This window comes from Neodiprion virginianus, chromosome 7 (assembly GCF_021901495.1).
Source record: "Neodiprion virginianus isolate iyNeoVirg1 chromosome 7, iyNeoVirg1.1, whole genome shotgun sequence".
NCBI lineage: Eukaryota > Metazoa > Arthropoda > Insecta > Hymenoptera > Diprionidae > Neodiprion > Neodiprion virginianus.
In genome coordinates, this window is record NC_060883.1 from 23383423 (window position 1) to 23406573 (window position 23151).

Sequence of the window (23151 nt, forward strand, 5' to 3'; positions counted from 1 at the left end):
ATCATTTACGTGAAAATGTGACGATTTTATTTATTTTGTGGTACTATAATTGATCCATCGGTACAAATTTTGAAAGTCTGACCTCGGATTCGTTATCGGTGAACCGAAAACCCCTCGCCTACCAATTTTCACCAAAATCCAAATTTCTTCAGTTTTTTCTTCAGCTTACCGAATTCCTGGCCTTAGATTCGCGATTAGCAATCCAAAATTCAACTTGTCATTTTCGGTATGATTAAAATAACGTTATTTTTTCACTGAAACCGAGAAACCGGAAGTTAATAATTACTTTATCACTTGTACAGCAATAATAAACGATCGTATACACGTAACTCTCTACATTATAATATGCATGTATCGTCATGCTGCATTATTCAATATAGCTGAAAATCTTTCCTTGATTTTTACGCTGATGCATTCACGTATTATTTACCTCTATGTAAATATCCTTTCCCTAACGACGTGATTCAAGTTGGCGTAACAATTTCTCCTTGGTCTATGTAACTTGATTCTCAAACATCCGTTTAATTGGTAACTTCTCACAGTTTGTCACGGCTCATTGGGAATGTGTACATAACGCCGGCTTATCCTCGTACATGCGTATGTAAACTTTTATATATATATATATATATATATACATATATATATATACACAATAAATAACTTTCACGAATTGCATCCGGTGAACGAGTAATGAATAATCGATAGTAGTTATCGATTCGAGTAGCTCTTTCAGAATATACCGAAAAAAAAAAATAAATAAATAAAAACTTTGAACAAACAAACTGTTCTCGTCTTTTTTTTCTAGAAAAAAAAAAAAATTTGTAACCCGTTTCAACCACATGCATATTATAGTTGACCAATTTTTTTTTTTAACCCACTTATTATTATTATACGACGTGATTATACGGCGAACAGTGCAAGTGAAAAGTTTCACCGTTGCCTCGGGGGAATTTGCCGTATAATATAATATTATAATGCGACGCCTTGCGGCGAAAAAAAATTGGCTGTTATAATATTTACTCAACAACTCTCGCGGGTTATACATAAAAATAAGAATAACAAGAAGAAGAAGAAGAAGAAGAAGAAGAAGAAAAAGAAGAAGAGGCGGGTGCCTTATGAAGCAAAGTTCTCTAGGCGGTCGGTCGGTCAGTCAATTAAGTGCGTGAACAAAACGAGCTTCGAGCAAGTAAAGTAAAACCAGTTACCTACCGGAATGAAAAATATCTGCTCGAGTAAATCACTCATTGAGAAATGAACGATAAAACGTTGGAATATAAATAAGAATATAAGTGGGAGGATAAATCGGGAAGCGAGTGTTCGTAACGTTAACAATGTAACGATTTATTTTTAGGAAAAATCATTATTTCGCAACTGTAAGATCCTCTCAAATCGAATAATCTATTTTTAAAAAGCAACGTTTACGTCAGATTTTGGAAATGAAACCTCTTTAGGGCCGTTCTAAATTTTCACAGCAAAGATATTAGTTGCTATATTTCGTTGGGTTAACGTTACTTAATTTCGATCCGGTAAATCGGAGCAGTTCGAAAAGTCATCCGCAATTTCGAACTCGTAGAATTAATATAAACTGTCTAAAATTGTAGAGTAATAAACCGTAACAAGGTGTGAAATGTTTCGTTAACTTTGTAACAACTTCAATCTTCACTTGGTGTTAAAATTAGTTGTTCAACGAATTTTGACTAGAAAAATCGAAGGTCAAAATTTATAGGAATATTTTCTATATATGGGGAATTCCGTGCGAATCCAATCAACGTCTTGCTCACCCTCACCATTTTAGATTTTGTTCAAACAATTTTCTGCAATTTTTCCAACTCTGAAACGGTACCCTGGAATTTTTTTTAGATTTTTTATTCACATGCTTAATCATTTATAAACAGTGAGAGTGATTTTGAAAAGAACCTTCATTCAAATTCTCAAAAACTGTATTTGTTTGCAAACATTTCAATACGATTATTTCCCATTTTTTTCACAGTGCAAAACATTGTTTAAATTATCTGAACATTGTCAAAAATTCTGAAAACTTCTATTTATCACTTGGATTATTTCTAGACCGGTTTCAATATGAAGTTGATGAAAAAAAGTGGAATGTACTTAAAAAAAAAAAAAAAAAATAGACAGAAATCGCTCCACAATGGAACCGGTCTAGAAATGTTCAAAGTGAAATAATAGAAGTTTTGAGAATTTTTCGGAACTTTTCAGACAGTTCAAACAATTTTTTTAATAGATCCAATAAAATTAAAAGTGCTGAATAAAAATAGAAAAACATCTTGAAAAATCTTAAAACATCTGTCATGGAAAATCCAGTTAATGAGAATTTTTTTGAAATTTAATAAAAAGTATTCTCTTCAAAATCAATTTAAATATTGATAAAAAAAACAAAAAGAAAAACAATTGAGCAGTTGATTAAAAAAATCTGAAAAAATTCAGGGCACTGTTTCAGAGTTTGTAAAATTGCAGATATTTCTTTTACTTTTATTTTACACAAAATTCAGAAGCGACGAGGATAAGATGTGTTCGTTGGGTTCGCATGGAATTCCCCGTACAACGTAGGTATATATATAATATTGATATTTATCGCATATTACAGATAGGTAAGAAGCCAGAGCTCGGGTAATAGAGGAAAAAATGTAGCATAACGGAGGCTCCAGCTGGGCGCGAAGCGCCGGAACGACCGCGGGATTAATACCCTAGGTTTATACGGATGCGTCTCTATTAGAGACACATTGCATCTGATCGCCGAGGGCGTCATATAGAATACGGGGATAGGTTGTAATTACAAGATGCGCGCGTGGTTTATAGAGGGTAAAGGGGAGGCGGTTCGATCCCTCTCCCCCCCCCCCCCCTTATACAATTTCCGTTCGATCGACGTAACGCGGCCTTCTCAAAGAAACCGATACCGCTACGGCGTTTTAAAACTCCTCCAGCACACCGGGAAGATTAACCGCATCATCGTTTGTAACGTACCAGATATAGCGCGTATGTGATACTTTACGTAACCTAATAATCCGAGATATCGGATAACGCGTCCAAACCCCCGGAATTATTTTTTAGTCTCTCAATCTTGGTCCGAGCGGGGGAAGGATTGGGATTGGAAAGAAAATTCGAACGAGTACGATCGGCTCGTTTTATCGGGTGTAATTAACTCGACAAACCTGCGCTCGCTTATATTCTCCATTCCATGAAACGTTACTTCGCGTACCTACTGTTAAATCAAATGTCTGTGAATTTTTACTTGGAATTCACGTTATGCGTACCTAGAGCAAAACGTGAAAGATATTAATGATTCGTACCGATGCATGCAGGTACGAAGACGATGAAGCCAGAGCAGCCAGAGTTGGCAGCCAAACGTGTCGAGTTTTTTTTTTTGAAACAGAAAAATGCAGTTTGGTTTCATCCTCGTGATTCCCGGGGGTTTGAGATATTCGTCGTGACCCAAGTTTGTAACGTTATTGTAACGATGAATCTTTAAAAAATAATCGTTATCCAGCAAGTTTATAGGATTACCCGTTTTAATAAAGCACGAACAAACTCCGACTTTGTAAACTCAACTTCTCGAGTTATTCTAAAGGTTGCGATATAATATAAGTGGTAATTATTTTTTTTTCAATAACGTTACGTAACTTCATCCTCGTGATCTCGGGAAAACTGCCGCTCGCAACGACGAACGACTTTTATCTTATTGTTGGTACAATACTTTCTGGCAAAGAATACCTGCCAAGAACGTAAAACTCTTACAGAGATCGAGTTGTTCCTAATATACACAGCGTTGTGTCCGTCCTACTAAAAACTAATTTCGCATGTCTCAGGACGGTTATAGAATAGAGCCGTATAGTTCGACATTAATTTACCTAACCGAGCAGCGCGTCATTTCAATTCTCACGTTATAAATACATTATATATTTATACACTATATACATACATATCCATAATACCCCTCACCGTAATTACAATAACAATTTCATATTACAGCACTTTTCTAAGAAACGAAAATTACACCCAGTCTTGTATACAGGTCAAGAGAGGGGGGGTGTAAGGACGGTGATAAGCGATAAAGTGTTGCCGGGCTTGATATAAAACATTCAAAGGAAAGCGTTCTTCCTCGATTCTTGTCTCTTACACGCTAGCCTGCGCGACGGCTATCTGCGCCAAGATTAAGTCTACGTACACATATACACATATATACATATATATATATTATTATTACTACACGTATGTACAATCTGAACGCATCACGCACGCTTATTTCACCGTTTTAAACTGATTCCAGGAAAAACTCCCGCGATTGACCGAGAAAATAATTGATCATCAACCGTTTGAAATCTACCTACGTTGCCGCGATATATATATATATATATTTCTGCATTTAAATTCACTTCTTCTGATTATTGTTTTACCATTTCTTTATTGTGTGTTTATTCTTAACGACGTCGTAAGTCAGGTTAACTCGTGCACGCATTGCGCGTGTAAGTGTGTTGGTTACGTAGGTGTAACGTTCCCGATTTAAAGTCAGAGACTCGTGCTCGGAGGAGAAAAATTAACCGGGTTTTTTAAAATTTATATCGTCAATCAAAAGAGTATAACCAGAAATAAAAGCATTCCGCTGCCAATTAGTACAAAAATTGTTGGTAAAAAGAATAGTTAGATAATAACTGTGAAGTTATACAACAAACTGACGAATGAGTTGAAAAATTAAAGGCAACGTTGAAAAAAATGGATCGGTGACGATGTGTAAATAGAACTTAAATATATAAACAGAACTTGTGTGTAATAAATGCAATTAATAGTACCGAGCGGTACTTTTAAATTCATATTCAATAGTTTCTGTAAATGTATTTTTCAACAATTTTTTCCTCGTCCTTTAGAAAGGGTTTCTTCATCTACTCCAGCATCGTGAATCGGTACAACCGGATTCTCGCGGTGATCGCAGGATCGAGTTGAGGACCTTAAAAGAATAAATCCGACCCTCGCTCAACCGTCACATAAAGTCGACCCCTGAGGTTGGATAACAGGACGTGTAAGGGTTGGGGGTTTGGGTTTTCGGACATTTACCTTGTCGCGTTTCACCCTCGGCTGCTGCAATCGGGGAACTTCCATCCCACGCGACAATGAAGCAGGAGGAGGACGTTTGCGAAGAAGGAAGGGGGAGGTTATAAACTGGGTTAATTACCGATGTAACCTCACGTAATTACCGTTCGGGGCGAGGTATCGTCGTAAAAAACACCCTCAGCTTGCGGCTCTCTGAGTCGGTCGGTAGATATTCAAATGACTGCAGGGGTGCTCCGGAGGGATTACATCGATGTCCGAGCCAACGGTGGTGTATCCTTGGCTTTGCGGGCGGACGGTGAACTTGTGAATACATGGCGATGGTGAACGTATACGTTATGGTTGGTACAAACGCGCCGTTTCAACAACCCGAACCGACGTTTCCGAGAGAGGAATTAAAACGATCTCGACTAATTTCGAAAAGAAAGTGAAAACATCGAGTTGTAAGTTGTAACGTCAACGCTTCCCGCGTAGAATCTGTACTACAACGAAAGAAACCGAAAGAGGATGGTGAAAAAATTTACTACGATCTTCATTCGAGGTCGATGTAGTCGATTCGTTGACACTTTGAATCGTACCGGCGTTATATCCGTTTTTTTGGATATTTAGACAACTCTGAAAACATACTTCTTTGCGGTTTTTGGCTATTTCTGGTAGTATACTAACAGGTTTTCAATACTCGAGAGAAATTGTTGCGGTATAATGTTAATTATTATTGTTGGAATGAAATTGATTGAAGAAAATCGTGAAAATTGAAGGAACAATTCATTTCCAAGAAAGTTATCTTTTTTCTCGCGTATGTTTTACATAAATTATAAGTATTCGGGGTCGCTGATTACGAATGTGTAATCGGATCTTAAAAATTCGGTATGACGAATCCAATCAGCGACTCCGCAAACCCCTGCAGAGTTTTTCAGCCGGAATTGATAAGATGTGAAATTTTTGTCCACTATATTGGATCCGCCATATTGAATTTAAAAAATCTGAAATCAGATTCGTAATAAAATATCCCAAAAACCATGGAACGCTGTCCTGTGATAAAAGTTCATTCGGCACAATAATGTGCGTCTGAAAGGGTTAAAGGTATCATTGAAATTTGTACAAACTACCATATTTGGGGCAAGTTGAACCATAATTCAAGATTGAAACTCTGGAAAACCGTGCAATGAAGTAAAAAAGTCCAATAATTGCACCAAAGACACGATAAGAGGGAAAAATGAAAATAAAATTTTGCATTGTAGTAATGACAATTATAACTACACCAAGTGGTAACGAGCACCAAATTTACTCGTATATACATGACTGTAAAAAACTATTCCAAAACTTTACCTCAACGATCCAAACTAGATGTAATAATTTCCTACGATAAGAGAGATTAAAAAATAAAACAAGACTCACATCTCGGAGCAATTTCGTGTGTATAAAAAGTAACGCGCTGCAGGAAGGAAGAACAGTGAAGCATAAAGGAATGTTTCGATGCACCGCGACGTAGAGTTATAGGGTTATAATACGTGTGTGCGGCACACGTGGTTACCTACGGTGTATTTACCATGGCTTGGCATGGATTCCGTAGTGGATAATCGCCGCGGGGATGCGTGTTATACTCGGTTAGAAAAATGTTATGGATTTAAGAGCGTCCGTAGGTTCGGGTAATTAAGACGTTATAGGTCGATATCCGTTCTCCATCCTCCGGACCACCGAATACGCGGCGATGCCTCTCTTTCTTTATTTTATGCCTCCCCTTCGTAGGAAGAGAAGGATACGAAGAAAAAGGTACCGATCATGCCTCGCGCATCGAGCAGCGGCTGTAACATCGTCGCGAGGTGCACAAAAGTCGAGTCCATCCTCCACGTGGGCCGTGGTACGTCCGAGTTGTACTTTCTTCGACTACGAAGTCGAGAAGAGGAAGAAGAAGAAGAAGGAGAAGAATACTCGAGAGGTTTTCTTCTTTCATTCCCGTAAAAACTACGCGTGCGGATTGTTTACGTAATAGAGATTATCCGGTAATAGGTACGTTGTTTGAATAAGAGGAAGTGAAAAAAATAAGACATAACGTGTATACTCTGTAGTAAAAATAAATAGTAAACCTAGAAAATTGTGCGAGAAAGAGAAAGGGGAGAGAGAGAGCAGTGTATCCTGTACGGATGTTTGGACTACGATAACCTAACGCTTACTTAAATCCATTCCCCAACAGTTGCCAAGTTTTCCCGCACATTACGCAGTCATTCACAGCTCACCTAGTTTTTTTCGATTCATACCAACGAAAATAGCTCTCAATCTCTCTTTACAACCGTAATCCGATCATTGACGAGCCTGATTTCTTGAATGGCGAATAAATTTCCCCCATTAACGGCACGACGCGTGGTGATAAAATTCGCACGATTCTCGCGCAATTTATATTCTGCATTTCTTACTAAACGGAGATTCACGTCAGCCGCGTAAGGTGGTTGAGTATACCCAATTAATTCGTAAGGGTTCGAATAATGGAGAGGCATGGTGTAAGAATTAGCGGTTCTTCTTCTTCTTCTTCTTCTTCTTCTTCGAGATGTCGAGTGTAACATACATACAACAAGTCGCGGCATATCGGAGCCAGGAAAAGGCGAGGGAAACATACCGAGAATTACAAGAGACCGCTTGCGGGTCGGCCGCATCAACTTTTATAGCATTTTTATGGAGTATCCTAATTGAACGAAGACATTACCCGCCAGCAAGAAAGATACTAGACGAGGGGTCCTCTTACCGACAGACGCAAGTTTCTCTCAGCTCTATACGTGAACTTTGTACGCGTAAACACATTTATACACAGGGCTGCGTACGGAATCGTTCCTGCGGACGTAATAATTCCAGCCAAAGATTATACGACGTACGTGATCCAAAATAACATCATCTGGCTGTAGGTATTCAATATCCTTCCTTCGCGTATACGTACAAATATAATTTATATAAATATTATACGACGGCATAGAAATTTTCGTTAAATAATAACTACTGTATATACAATCCGGATATGTCGGGAATAAAATTAGGGAGAGAATGATCTGTGGAGTGAACCTGCATAAAATTTTCGAAGAAAATAGTCTGATGGTATAATATATATATATACATATACATAAAAGAGAGAAGAAAGTTTGCTTCTACTTTTTATAACGTGCATACTTTTCGTCCCTTTTTTTTTTTTTTTTTGTTTAAAAACTTGCGTTCAACATTTTATACGCTTTAATGTACACGCGTTATAAACAGACGACAGATTTATCTCTCAGTCGCCTCTTCTTCCCATTGCAAGAGTATCGCGTTTTCATACGCGTTGGGATAGAATTGAAGACAGGTTCGTTTGCCAAAAGTGATCGAGAGAATGAGTGGAGAAGGCTGTTGGATATCAGTTTTCTTCCTTCCTTCACTTCTGCTATCTAACAAAATCCACCGATATCGTGTTTCATACAGATCCCCGTGTAATCCGGGATCAGGAACGATCTTTTCTTTCTCTTTCATCGTCTCCCGTACACTTTCACGTCATAAAATGCAAACAACGTAACAATAGATTTTTCGCATCGTTACAATTACATTACTTGTACAAAATTTCGCGCAAAGATGAAACATTTTGCTTTTTTTTTTTTTTGTTTTGAACATTAACATATACGGACAAATCTTCTTACCTGTAATTCTATCGATATTTACAATCTCCTCGGGTTAAAGAATCTATATATATATATATACATACATATCCATGATTAGAAATTAAATTCCACTTTCGCAATGAAAATAAAATAATAAACATATGCTATATATATGTATATATAAATATATGCATAAAAGTACGCGGATTAATTTAAGGGATATACAAACTCATCGTCTGGAACATTATTATACATGCCGGCATGTGTTGCATGTAGAAGATCGTCAAGTCGTATTTGTTCGAAAATTTGACGATGCGCACCGAATGCCCTGAATGCATGAATGCATGCATGCGACGTGATGTGTATTTTACGGATTATTATCTCTCCGCGACGAAGGAGCAAAATGTCGGTAAAAGAGAACGTTTAACGACCCCGAGGCATGGTTTTTAATCGAGGTATAGCAGGTACACGTCTAAGGCACTGCAAAAGGATCAGCTCTTCGCGGTTAAGTGAATTACTTCTTCTTTTTTTCCGCACGTCCCCCGTGCAACTCTTTATCGACGTATACATACAGTACCTGTACATGGCACAAATTTTCTTCCCTTTTTTTCCATCCCTGTATCTCGCTCTCGATTATTTTCTTTTTCTTTTTATTTTTTTTTTTTTACAATGTTATTTCTTCGTCCTTTTTTAAAGATTTTTGTTACACGGTGCCCAGTTTTACTTTTTATCAATCTCCCTAATAAATCAAGTGCCTCGAACCTGAACACGTACGTATATTGCGTATGTATACGTGCGTGTACAGACGACGTAAATATGTATATCGGTTACGGCTACTCTTTGCCGTGCGTAAAGCTGCAGTTTAGAAATAAGCGTAACCAGAGTTGCGAGTCGACGATTGATTAAATTACAGCGATGGCAAATAGATGGACGGGCGAAGTCCAAAAATAACAATCGTAAAATAATTAATATAAAATTTTTTCTTCCTTTTCTCTTTCCTTCTCTTTTCGTTATATCGAAAGTTGTAACGAACAACGCAGTGATTTGCATCAAACAATAATGGACGAAAAATTCCTCGTATTTTTATCGTCGATCGATCGAAATTTTATTTCAACAATTGTAATGATTTAATGATAAATAAATTTTCACATATCTTCGAATCTGACGGAGGTATATGTTGTAATTTTCCAAAACAATATCGTCAATCGTTTCTTTTCAAGCAACAGATTCATACTGCACGATACATTATTACGCGATAAAGAGAAATTGGAACGGCCACCCAAGTCGACGGATGATCTTTGACGTAAATCGAAATAAAGCGTCGCGGTATTTAGGTGTGCGAAATGTGATTTCGCGCTTTAATAATTCGCGTCGTCGACGATAATAAATATCTAGTAGCTTGCGTATGCGTATAGCAAAAGGCGGAATGAAAGTGGAGGAGAATGAGGAGGAGGAGGAGGAGGAGGAGGAATGAGAGCGCGCAATTTCATTCGAGTCAACCTCTGCATCCATCCCCCCGCCTCCCTCTTTTTCTTTGCGCAATTATCACCTATACACACGCACGTCTTGTAACAATGATCGTGGCTGATATAACGCTTCACATATTATACACATATACGAATGATGCGGTGCGTTATGCCATGCAGCAAAACACCAGGTTTGGTCATTCAAGCTCGTTACATCGCACGATAGATATAAAACGGGGTTTGTTGTACGATGTACAAGGAATTCCATGCGAATCCAAACAACGTCCGACCCTCGCCATTTTTGATTTAGTTAAAAAAAAAAAAAAATTATGCAAGTAGGTATATAAATATCAAAGGTATCACACCTACCTAATTGCGTATACAACAAGGAATATAATTGACGTGACGTACACGAAGACATAAACCGATTATAACAACCTGACGTGATAACCCATGTAGGTGCAATATTATGTGCAGGTACGCGATGTACGATGCATTCAGCATCGAGAATAATACGTACATGTGGGTGGTGTACGATGATAGAGTTGTGCATAGGATTCGCTGTTTTAACGAGGTGTTGTTATATTACATGTATAAATTTGCAAAGGCGATTAATAATCGCAGTGTTATTACACCGCACACCCTTCGGCTGCCGATTCTTTCTGCGTTCGTTAACGAGTAACGAGTAAATTTACGACCAAGACAAGGATTAAATATATATTGTTGATTAACGCAACTCGAAGAATTTGAAAATTTTTCCAAACTTTTCAAATTCGCAACTATTCAACCCCGCCCCCGTTCATAGTTAGCAAACTTCGGTCATCCCAAAATAAAAATCAGTTACATCACGTTGCGTTATTTTTACCAAGCGTCGATTACTTACAATACAACCACGTCGTATTTATACACCTTCCACATAACGCGATGCCCGCAATTTTATGGTTCGCGTACGCGTATCCATATACACACGTACATACACACGGATAAAAATAATTGCCGCGCACGCATCCATCAATCGTGGGATCAAGATCGTTAATTTATCAGCAGTAGCTCGGATCGTTCTACATACCTACACATTTGCTTCAACGACACACAATCGAAACGTTATTACGCGCACGAATGAGAAGAAGATACGCGTTACAAGAAACAAATACCGCATGCTTCTCATCGAGTGCCGTTCAAACTAGATCGATCTAGTTTTTCATTTTGTATCCTCTTGATGGATAATATATCTCTCTCTCTCTCTCTAGAATTTTTTCCTCATATTTTTTATCGCTATAACGTGTGTCAATTTGTCACCGTCTGCGGACGGTGAGAAAACCTTTCGTGTTATACTTTAAAGGAAATCGGAGAGTTTTAAGCTGTGCATCTTGTTTCCATGTATAATATGTATATATATATATATATGTGCAACAAGATTTTCTCAGAGACGAGGATCATCTTCTTGGCGTAGCCAGTGCAAAGGCGTGTCTCTGCAGTCTCTGTTACTTGTATACACATATATTATGCAGTATGCAGCAGCAGCAGGCCTCCACGCATGCCTAGGGATGCAGAGAGCGATGATGCTGCCGTGGAGTCATTAGTCTGTCTCGATTGATCAAAAGGGCCTTCCGTGCCCGACGAAGCTGAGGCAAAAGCTGAAGATGCTTGCAACGGAGTTCAAATCCAGCGACGAGTACTGTGACGATGATAATGCCAACGACGACAACGACAATAATAATAATAACGTACATGATAATTGTCGAGCATATTTATACGTCAGTGTCAAATTACGGTCGAGAAAGAAGAGGAAATAAAAAAAAAATAAAACATTTAACAAGATGAAAAATAAACATTCCAGATGCACCGCGGCGAAAGAGAGAAAGAGAAAGATAATTTTCTCACATCACTCATTTTCTTTTTATATATATATATATATATATATATATATATATATATATATTCTGAAACACCCTAACGTCAGTTTCTTTGAAATGTGTTAAAATTAACTTTTATTTCACTAAATCTAGTTTATATTATATAACACCGGACTGCAGCGGCGACGATGACGAAGAATTGAATTAAATCGTCATCGTGCAGCAGCGACCTGTCCTAATGCGGGTTGCATTGCACTGTACAAAGGAAAAAAAGGATGAATAAGAAGAAGAAGAGTGTAGAAGAGAGTCTTGGCTGATGCATAGTAGCCGCTGCATCAGCGGTGCAGCCGATGTTCGTGGGTAACGAGTTGCCTTAATCAGCCGGTAAGGTGTCACAGAATTTAAAAAGTAGAGGTGCGAGGTGTTTAAGAAACGAGATGGAGAATGAGAGCGAGAGAGCCGACGAACATGAAATCCTCATCCCAAATAGAGGGAGGGTCTGATCCATACCGAACAACATGCGTTACGCATCTCGAGGAATCTGACTCAATTAAGTACTAACAGATAGAAAGAAACACGTACAAAACTTCCCCCTAACAGAGAAAAACAAAAAAAAAGAACTCCCATTAAACCCAAAACAAAAATGGAAGAAGAAACGGAACGTAGAATATATATTGTGTGAAATCACTACTGACTCAACAGTGGTTAGGTGCTGACTTTTTTTCCCTCGCGCGTGAAAAAATTCATTTGTTACGGTAACTAGAAAAATTGAGTAAAACAAGTATCGTTAAAAAAAAAAACCGTTTGAATATTGTTGGAACCATTTTTGCGCTATCGTCGATTTTTTTTTTTTTTTTGGTAATCGCAACGCAAAATCAGTTCGCGAAGTTTACTCTACTTTTCTAGTCGAACGAGGCTTTAACGTCAATTTATTCTTGCACGAGCATTAAATTTTCGCAACGGTTGAAAGAAAATCTAGCAACAGCGATCGTAACGAGAAAGAATAGCAAGGAATACTAGAGTTTCCGGTAACGGCTAGAAAACTAATTTTCATTCGATCGTGGTGAAAAAATGAAAAATAGTTAAGGACCGAGCGGTAACCGGAACTAAAAATTTCTCTCAGTGTACGCATATACGTGTATATGTATATGTATGAAATCCATTAGCGATTATACAAGCGACGTTGATCTAGATTATACGTCGTCCAAAGGTTTAACCCAAGTGCAACGGGGGAAGTCGGACGGGGCGAGGGACGGAGGAGGTTTGCAAAAGCCTTTAACCCGGTCGTTGAACTCGCGTCTTACGATTAGAATGAGACTACGTAGCGTCACGTATGTGAATCGCTACTTCGATACATATGTATCCACATGCGTGTACATATAAATATTTATTTATATATACACACTGTTGCGCGTACCATACGTACATGTATGCAAATTGACGTGTGTGTGTGTGTGTTGTAATTTCGTGACGGCTATCTGTTTATCCGAGAAACAAACGTATTGTGCAACACACGTTATACGTGTACATATGTACAGGGATCGAGTAAATGCATAATTCCGGGTGAATTGGGACTACCGAGTACAACGCATGTATGTACAAACCTATATACCAAACACCATCTCTGTATAAAATTCATTTGTGTTTTACAGGCGAGAAAAAGTGTTAAAGAAATAAACGAGTCGTGTGTGATGTATACGTATATACGATCGCATCGCTATAATCAGCGTATAAAATTAAAGTACTTCCCTGTCTGTCTACTAATTGTAAAAGTCATGCGGAATATGTATACACGTTACGTGTAATTTTCGATTACAGTTCGACAACGGAGTTGGAAAAATTTTAGGGGATGCTCTGATCGATTTCGACGCAACCGTAATAGCAAATTCGTACAATTTGTGACGTTTCATTATTTCTCCGTGAAATGATATCATGCGTGCAGAACGGAGCTGTTAAGCCCTTTCTTGCGTTCGAGAAAAGTCCGAGATTTTGATAGAAATCGACCCCCTTAAGAGTGTTTCTCATTGATGAAATTAGTAACTAACGTCACTTTAACGATGCATATTCAGGAGAAAATCGTTGGCTTCGCGACCTCGGCAATGTCCGATATTCATTAAACCGTGACAAACAAAAGATACTGTCACTTTGAAACACCGACTCCTTGAAAGTAATTTAAAAATAAAGAAGTAATGATTTTTTTCCCTAATGTTTCTTGACGTCAACTTTAACGTTACCAATTTCAGCCTGATCGAGATCTCGCGTCATTATCCTTGGACTTGGACTTGGACTTGGACTTGGTAAAAAAAATAAAAAATGGAGACAGGGGACGGGGGCAGAAAATTTAGGGCAAAGTTTGTCGGCCGCGGTACCCTTGAAGATTATTTGACAGAGGCGCCGACCCGGCGACGTTTCACGAAGAAAAGACACTGCAATGGACAGGCAGACATGCCCTTTTATTATCAAGGTACCCAGCTTCTTTTCCTGGGGGATGCACAATGTACGTGATCCAGGAGGAGGAGGAGGAGGGGTTGAATAATTAAAATTGAGGAGTCAATCGTAGGAGGGTTCAAAGGAATTAAAACATCCACTGTCAACATCGACACCGAGAAGAGACATCGTGTAAAATATTAAATGTACAAGTAAAACGGAGAACGTTAATTGCATATATGTAATAGTTTCTGATCATACGGCGAAAAATAAGAGAGACGGAACACACAGAGAAAAGAATTAAATAAGAAATAATAAATTAAGGTCGTGTTAACACAAATCGTAATTTTACCGCTGATCATCGCTACGACGAAAACGATGGAAGATCCGCTGCGACCGATGAAGGAAAATTAATCATGCCAATTAAACACTTAATTACACTGGATTCCTCCATAATTTTACCCGTGTATCCATATAGAGACGTAGTTTATACACCGACGTCCTCCTAATCCGTGTATTTTATTATTTATACAATATACGTATATTTACGTGTGTGTGTGTGTGTGTGTGTGTGTATATATATATATATATCCTATGGTTACCGTACACTGCATGGAAACGGTGTGCAATGTCGACGCTTGCGTTTTGATAGATGATTCGAAATCTAATGGTAAGAAGAGAACATGAATATATGTTGATATGGTTTACGGGATTTCTTTGACGTCAGAGATGATCTAGTCAGGCGAGGTGCTGCGGAGATGCGGTTTAAAGAACGCTCGCGTAATTAATGCGTGTGTAAGGTAAGCGCAACGATATCCAGACACGTGCAGGGTTTGAATGGTTCACGATTCAATCAACGCCTAGGCTATAACTCGAATAACGTTTGTATGTTTACATCTGCATGTATTATAATAATAATCAATAATAATAATATTAATAATCTATAATCACGCGGTACTTCGAACGAATTTCCGATGACGCGACGGAGCGTTGCAGGAGTTATTTTGTTATCTCTTACAATCAGCTCGGCTAGCACCACGTTTCAAGATCTTCGAACACGATTTGCAACCCGGTTCGCTCGACGTAATTGCGTTATAAATACTCGACTCGCTTAAGTACCTACTCTGATTGCTTGCTGCCGCTGGTGCTGAGCTGGAAGAAAACGAACGCCGCCGGAATCCGCGGAGCTAATTAAGTCATTGCATTGGGATGATGTTGGAGGAGGAGAGGAAAGGAAAGCGACGCGAGTGTCGGTGAGTGGAGTGAAGGATCGAGTAGAATTGAAACGTCGTTGTTGAGTTACAGCTGTAGATGGAATTGCGTGAAAATGGGTTTAATCGCTTACCGAAAGCGTCAAAGTTCGACGTAAGGTTTTTCCCTAAATTTTTTTATGGTTTCACGTAAGATTTCTAGGTTCAGTTTCCTTGAAATCAGGTTTACACGAACCTTGCCAGGGTTAAATATGGGCGCTAAACTTTGACTCGGGTACCGGAGTAATATCTTCTACGAATAATGTTTTCCGATGCGCGAAGGAATCGAGAGTCCGTTAAACGCGTCGCAGGAATTCCAAATCGGTCGGAGAAAACCTGGATTTCTAAGAGATCAATAAAATCTATTATTTATAGAAGAAGAAGAGGAGGAACGGCGATCGAGTGACGTGCACGATTCAACCCGCGTGGATTGAGACCGCAATGTAACTCGAGCAGGGTTGCTCGGCGATAAAGATTCCGACTCGACCCTATCTCGGTCAAGAGTTTCTCACCTTTCTCTCTTTTCTCCTCTCCTAGTCCACCTTTCGAAACGTATCCGACGAATACCGATGCGTATAATAGTTGCAGGTCGATTTTTCACCCTTAATTTCAAACTCTCGTTTCGGAATTTCAACTTAGACGCAACCCTGTTTGGCTGGTCCAACACGGAGGGAAAGGATTATTTTAGTTCGATTCGAATAAATGCTATGGTAAAATGCGGCAAACGCGATGCTTACTCAAGTCAACGAAATACTTGTGACAACTTAATGTAGAATCGAATCAAGCCTCTGAATGATCATGCCGTTTTATCTATTTATTCAAGACAACGCGGCGCGAGTTTCTTGCAATAATGTGTATTTTGTATCGAGAAAATGTGTGATTGAAATGACTGAAAATTTGATTGAGCGCATCTCAATGGTTTTGTTTTAAAAATGTGAAATCGTTGTACCAAAACAAATTGAGCTTGTTTTAATTCACGTTTTGTCGAGTCAAGAGATCAATGCTTGAAACAGCTAATGAATTTTGTCGTTACAAAAATCTTTTGCATTGACCGAACATTTGAGTTATTCAAGCGCACAAGACGTATTCTTCGAATGATATCATTTATAATTCTAGTGACTCAAAATTTTACTGGATTTACTCGACATTCAATGGATAAAACGCGAAAACTTATCGTTGTATATGTACGATTTTACAACAATCTCTGAAGCGACTTTCGTATCGAGAAAGTTCACCGCCTAGTGGCCGATTATAGTACCAGCATACCGATGTTTGCGACGAATATATTCTCTACTTGTTCCAAAGCAAAGTGTTGTTTATTTCACCTCGTAAACAAATCAGTGTAACCGATTCAATCAGTTGCGCCAAACAACCTCCGATTAGATCAACGAAGTACGGCATTCGGATCGATGTAAATTTTTTGTTGGCTAAATTCATGTACCTATTTGATTTGAAGTACCTAATCGTTTGTGCCGACGAACATGCTGCTTGGAGGAACAATACGATAAACGTCGAATGAAATGATATTCAGTCGACTCAATTCCGGAAACACATCGAAAGCTTCACTCGCTCGCGACAAGAAAGGCTTTCTTCGAATCAAGGCATTCGCTTGACTAAATCGAGATTGTTGAATCGTTGTCATCGTATTTGAATTAAATTGACGAAAACAAAATCTATTTGTTTGGTTCAAGAATTCCTTTCCCTTCGTGCGTAGAAACTGTGAGAAAGCAGCGAAAGTGAAAATCCCTTCGACGGGGCGGAATTTCTTCTTTATCTTTCTTTTTTTCCCGGTGAAACGACTCGAGCTGCACAATGTAATATCTCTAGTCAACTTCTCCAAGCATCTCAAGGTAGAAAATAAAACAAGATATCGATCTAAATATCGTCCTATAATTTTGCCAACTTTACGAGCCCGCAATCAAGGCCGGTGGTCCTCCCTCCAGTATTCGAGAGACTGGAAAGCCGCGAGAAACTCTCTCTCATTTTTCCCTCCCAGGGTTAGCGTTTTGGACGTGCGGTTAAGCCATTTTCTATAATATTACCCGACACCCCGTAGCGAACGAGTGGCCGAAAACTATATTGCGATCAAGATAACGATCCGTGATCTCAGCCGCAGCACATTTGGAAAACAAACATTTACCCCCCAAAAAAGAAAAAAAAAAAAAATGTACCTAGATCCAAGCGATGTTGCTACCGCTACAGCGTAAGTCAAATTTCAGTTATAGCTTCTTTTTTTTTTTTTTGGACGCGGATTTTAGGGCTCAACGGTATTTTTATTTTTTTCACCGCCTTCTCTCTTTCTTCTTCCTCCATATAGAAGTCGGAGGAGGAGGAGGAGGAGACCGAGAATAGTTGCGTTTAAACGGCGCAACGGAGTGCGGGATATATAATTTTTTATTTCAACTATTCCGACACATTTTTCTTTTTCTTTTTTTTTTTGTTTCCTCGAGACGGTTTTTACACCGGGGCGCCATATATAAATACGTACCTACAGCCGCAAAGTGCTCGCAGTAAGTCTTTGCTTTACGATTTGTTGTACGACGTTAAGTTACACTTTACGCGCCTCTGAACTAAATCAAAAACTTCACCTCGCCTTTTCTTCGGTTCCTTTTACACGACGCGTGTGTTTGTATGTGAACACATGCATGCGACACTGTGTTTTTCTTTTTTCTATTTTTTTTTTTTTTATTTCAAGTTGTAAAACGTACAGGCCGCACGCACACGCTCGCGACGATATGTAAAAGGATGACTGAAATGTCGGGCATAAATCTATACATACGTATACACAATAAATTCATACGTGTATAAGTAATATTCACGTGCAATGTAACGGATAGTTTCGAATCGCCGATAAATCATATCGCAGTTTAGGGTAATAACGTTTTACGCGTCGTCGGCAAGACGGAAAGCTTCCAAGGATTACGAACCGCATAATGCAGGGATAAGAAAAAATGAAAAAATGAGACGCTCGCATTTTAGTTTCCGCTTTACGCGCAAGTTGTATACATATATAGATAGTTTGGAATCGAACGGGTGGTCCAGGAGGATTTTCGGGAAGCGTGTAATCTTCTCGAGGAATGATGGTACGTGAAGAAGCGAGGAGGATCAACTCTCGGCGATCCTTTGCCGAAATTATAGAGGCCGGCGATTCGGAAACCCCGGTTTCACGAATTCGTAAAAAGACAGACGTAAAACGAAACTTACAAATATCACTGTTTCGTGAAAAAGTTCCGGAGTTATACGTATAACAGCAAAGTTTTAAATGTTTCAAATTATGAGGTGTAAAATTTTATCGCACCCTGTTAAATAACGTAAATTAATTACGTCGTCTCAAGAAATAAACGCGAGTATAAAAAGATGCGAATTGCTCTTCGCGTCGTGGCTCTAAATGATAAACAAGTACGACAAAGTAGATTTTAATAAAAATAGAAAGAAAAAAAAAAAACAAGATTAAGCAATGATATCTGCTAATTTTCTTAACGTTAGTTACGTCGGCGGTGATTCGGTGATGAAAATTATTTTTCAGATGTATCTGAAGCAGTGGGAAATAAAAATTTCATTGCAGAGAATTGCTTTTCGTCTCGTGTATAAGCAAGTATATAAATAGTTGTACAAGTTTGGTTTAAAGTTAAAATTGTCGGACGGTGTGTATAATATATGTAAAGGTGAAAATGAGACGAGACAGTAATTAGAGATAAGATTGAACTGACAATGAGCGCGGGTGGCGAGAAGTGATTAAAAAATAATTAGGATCGCTCAGCGGCTTGTTTTGGTCTGTACGGAAAGAAATAAATCGTCAAAGATTCGATCGAGGAATTTTCTCTCAATGCCGGATTTTACTCCATTATACATTGATTACAACGCCGTGTCGAAATAAATAACTTCCCTGCCTTCGTATTGGATATTTCGAGAATTCGTTGAAAAACTCGTTATAATACGTCATGCCTCATACGAGTCGGAAAATATTTCTATTCTCTACGTAGGTTTATTATTATACAGGCATGAAAATCACCGCGATTAATTAATTGAACCTCAGATCTCAGTTAAGGACAATTTCAACGTGTTCACGTTCGAATTGCATTATATGTATATATTTACGTAGACGAGAAGAATTGATCTGTCAAAAATATTAATAATTGTGGGAAAGAGAAATGATCAGGCGAGACGATTTGCATTTTTATACGTATATGTATAATAATTATATATAATATTAAACATATATAATAAGTTCCGCATACCAATCGCTCATCATTTATACGCGTCAAAACTACGAAAATGGAACAGAGTCGTAATTTTCCCCCGTTCGATTATTGTCCTTTCAAAAGAAGCGCATTTTCCCAACTTTCCGTTTCTCTCTCTCTCTCTCTCTCTCTCTCTCTTCTTACATCCACACAACAGTGGACAATAAGACTGACTACTCCTCTCCGATAATTGGCTGCAGGAGTCGTAGCGTAGAGTAGGTACGAAGTAGTTTTATCTTCGCATTAGACCTGCGTGTGGTCCTCGATGTAAATGCAGTACAGTCAGCGGTAGGCAGCGAGTATTTCACGTAGTTATTGACGATAAGCGCGTATATTTAAGCGAGAGAGAGAGAGAGAGAGAAAGCCGAACTTGGTAACGTTAACCAGACGAAACATCGTGGAAAAAATCGTTGTTGTACAATTTCAGAAGAAGAACTTTCCAAAATATGAACATATTTTCTTTGTTGTCATCTACTAACTGAGTTTAATAAAATCCTTAGGGACCCCAAGTAACAATATTTCTGAACATGAATGCATCGTTAAAGTAACGTTACCAACTTCAACCCCATAGAGAGAGACGAAGTGCGGCCGATAAGCTTCTCGACTTCTTCGCATGCGTTGCAGCGTTGAAAAAACACACGACTGATTGTACGAGCTGCGCAATAAGACAAGGGATTAAAGGGAAACAAAAAAAAAATAAATAAATAAAACTAAAAAATTTCCTCCGTACCTACGAAATTTCGATTTCCGATTTCGTAAGCGTGATAAAACGCGCCTCGATATCCTTGACGATCTCCTTGACATCCACCCCCGAAATCGGAATGAAAACCCGCGGACCACACAAGCTGCGATAGACTTGAGCGCGTTTGAAGGAGTGACGAAAATTTAGGGTCACTCCGATTTCGTTAATTTACGGCACCGATCACCTTTCGACGTCGGGTCGTCGCCGTAATTTCGTTCCGGTTTTATTGCCGTTAGATTTTCGCTTTGATCGGGGTCAGAGCTTTCACCCCTCGCCTGCACAATCAATTTCCTTGTAAGCTCTCAACGCTACACAAAACGTATAGCGACTACGACGTAGTTTAGTATTTCGATGTTTAAGAAAAAGGAGAAGAAAAGAGAAGAGTTAAGGTCTCGTTCACCGCCGACGACGACGCGCTCATTGTATCAAAATACACGAATAAAACTGACGACATTTAAGAGGGAAATAAATATATAGACGTGTGTAAAAAAATAAGAAAAAAAAAAAAAAGGACGATCTCATATCTCGAATCGAGTCGAATACTCGTAAATACATAAACAGTGCCGCGTACAAGGTGGTTCGGGGGGGCTAAATACGTACCTGGGACAACAGGTACTTGGATCAAGGGGTCAGATTATACGCTTGGTGGAAGGACCCCTAAATCCCTCGACGACGGCGCGTTTGTTTTATTAAATTCAGATAAAATTTAATTAATGCTTTTCAGTGCTGTACGGTCTTCGGCAAGGCGCGAGAACAGGGACCTGTTGCTGATGACGAGATGAAAATGAAAGGAAAAAAAAAAAAAACAGAAGAGAAGAGAAGGAAAAAACAACGAAACCGTACGAGTTAACGGACTCTAGACAAAACATTATAGGTATACGATCTTATACAGGGTTTGTGTTATGCGCCCCTTTTACAAATCCTCCCACCCGTACCTTCGAGTTGTTGCCTCTGCATCTCTGACGTCTGTTTTACGTTAAAACTTCCCCCCTCTGGATTTCCTCTTATATTTACACAAGACTGTGTTTGCACCGAGCTGTGAATAATCCTTCGGATATTTATACGAATATGTATGCGTACTTGTAACGAGACGCATCTTGAATTCGGATCATTCTACAAGCAATATGCCGTTCGAATTGCGGTTTGTGCGACTATAGACACGGACCGTGAATCTTTGTCTAGTTTTTAACGCACGAATGGGTGATTTGAAATAGTACAAAGTGTGGAAAATAGTTGGAGGAAATTTGTTACGGCAATACTCGTTGCAAGCACGTTCGAATAACAACGTAAACGAAGAAGAATGTTGCTTCATGCCCCAAGTTATTAAAGTTATTGTATGTAGTTGTTTTGCAACTTGAGAGGATTACCTGAAATTTCGTAAACCGTAAATACGTATCGGTGTTTTTTCTCAACCTTTCGATACACGGTAACGTTACAAACTTCAGCCTCGTGAATAAGTACAGGAATTCACACACACATTTTCTTACGGCATTCAGAAAGGATGAAAGACTAACCGCGTCGTTATCGCTGCGGTCTCCACATTAGCGTTATATTCGAGTTTCAAAGTCGAGTACATTCGAGTTACTCAGCAAGACCGGCGTGACTGAACAAAGACAAAACTCGCAAATCGCCGCCGTATATGAAAGGGCAGGAAGGCGGTAAACAAACAAATGACAATCGCGGCGGGCGATCCTCGGACTATGTTAGGTTAGGTTAACTTGGGCTAGGTTAGGTTAGGTTAGTTTAAAGCGTAGACGGGACTTCTTACCTTCCGCAGCTTGAGGGCATGGACCGGGTTGCGTTTGAGGTGCTGATCGGTCACGTAAACGGCGACGACGCTTCCCAAGGCGAGTCCCAGGGTGGCCCTGAGGCTTCTGGATGTCCGTGGTCCCTGCCTGGAGCTGAAATCCCGACCGGCGCGGAGAAAAGAACGAGAAAACAGAGCGGAGCGAAATGACAGAGAAGCGAGAGCCGCCATGTTGAACGACGCACTGCGCCGCCGGTTCGAGGCGCGCGCATCTCTCGGCTAAACTCTCGGCTTCCGAAGCAGACGACGCGACGTGCTCAAATATAAACTCTCTTCTGACTACCTGCCTGCCTCGGCTATTTGCGTATACAGCGGACAACGGACGTTTACGCGGCTTCGTAAATCCTAGATTCGTTCTCAATACTTACTAGTCGATAACCGTAGTTGGTTGGGTTGTCACGACTGCGCTTCGGCTCGGTATTCGTATTATATGTACAGAGTCGACTCTGGATGACTTCACACCGCTGGTACGCGTCGCGCAACGACCGAAGATGACGACGATGACGACTACGATGATGATGATGTAATACAGCGATGACTTCGGGCGACTCCAAGATTTCATATCACTTTTTAGGAGTGTCAGGGAAATGGGTGGATGTCAAAACTTGGAAGAGTCAATACTTTGAGCCGAATGGCAGACATGTCGAAATTTCAAATATGGGAAAGTGGGATTAAACGAAAATAAAA

At 39.3% G+C, this 23151-nt stretch overlaps 1 protein-coding gene across 7 annotated transcripts in view; it reads right to left on the reverse strand.

Annotated features, from left to right (window-relative positions):
• The window catches only part of LOC124309271 (calcium uptake protein 3, mitochondrial), a 36702-nt gene extending 14042 nt beyond the window's left edge, over positions 1-22660 (reverse strand). For 5 of the 7 annotated variants that reach the window (XM_046772746.1, XM_046772744.1, XM_046772739.1 and 2 more), the window contains exon 1: positions 22426-22660. In XM_046772746.1, the coding sequence (XP_046628702.1) occupies positions 22426-22635 (210 nt within the window). In that variant the 5' untranslated portion in view covers positions 22636-22660. The remainder of the gene's footprint in view (positions 1-22425) is intronic. The other 2 variants (XM_046772745.1, XM_046772738.1) reach the window with 1 other exon arrangement.
• Positions 22661-23151: the final 491 nt, after the last annotated feature.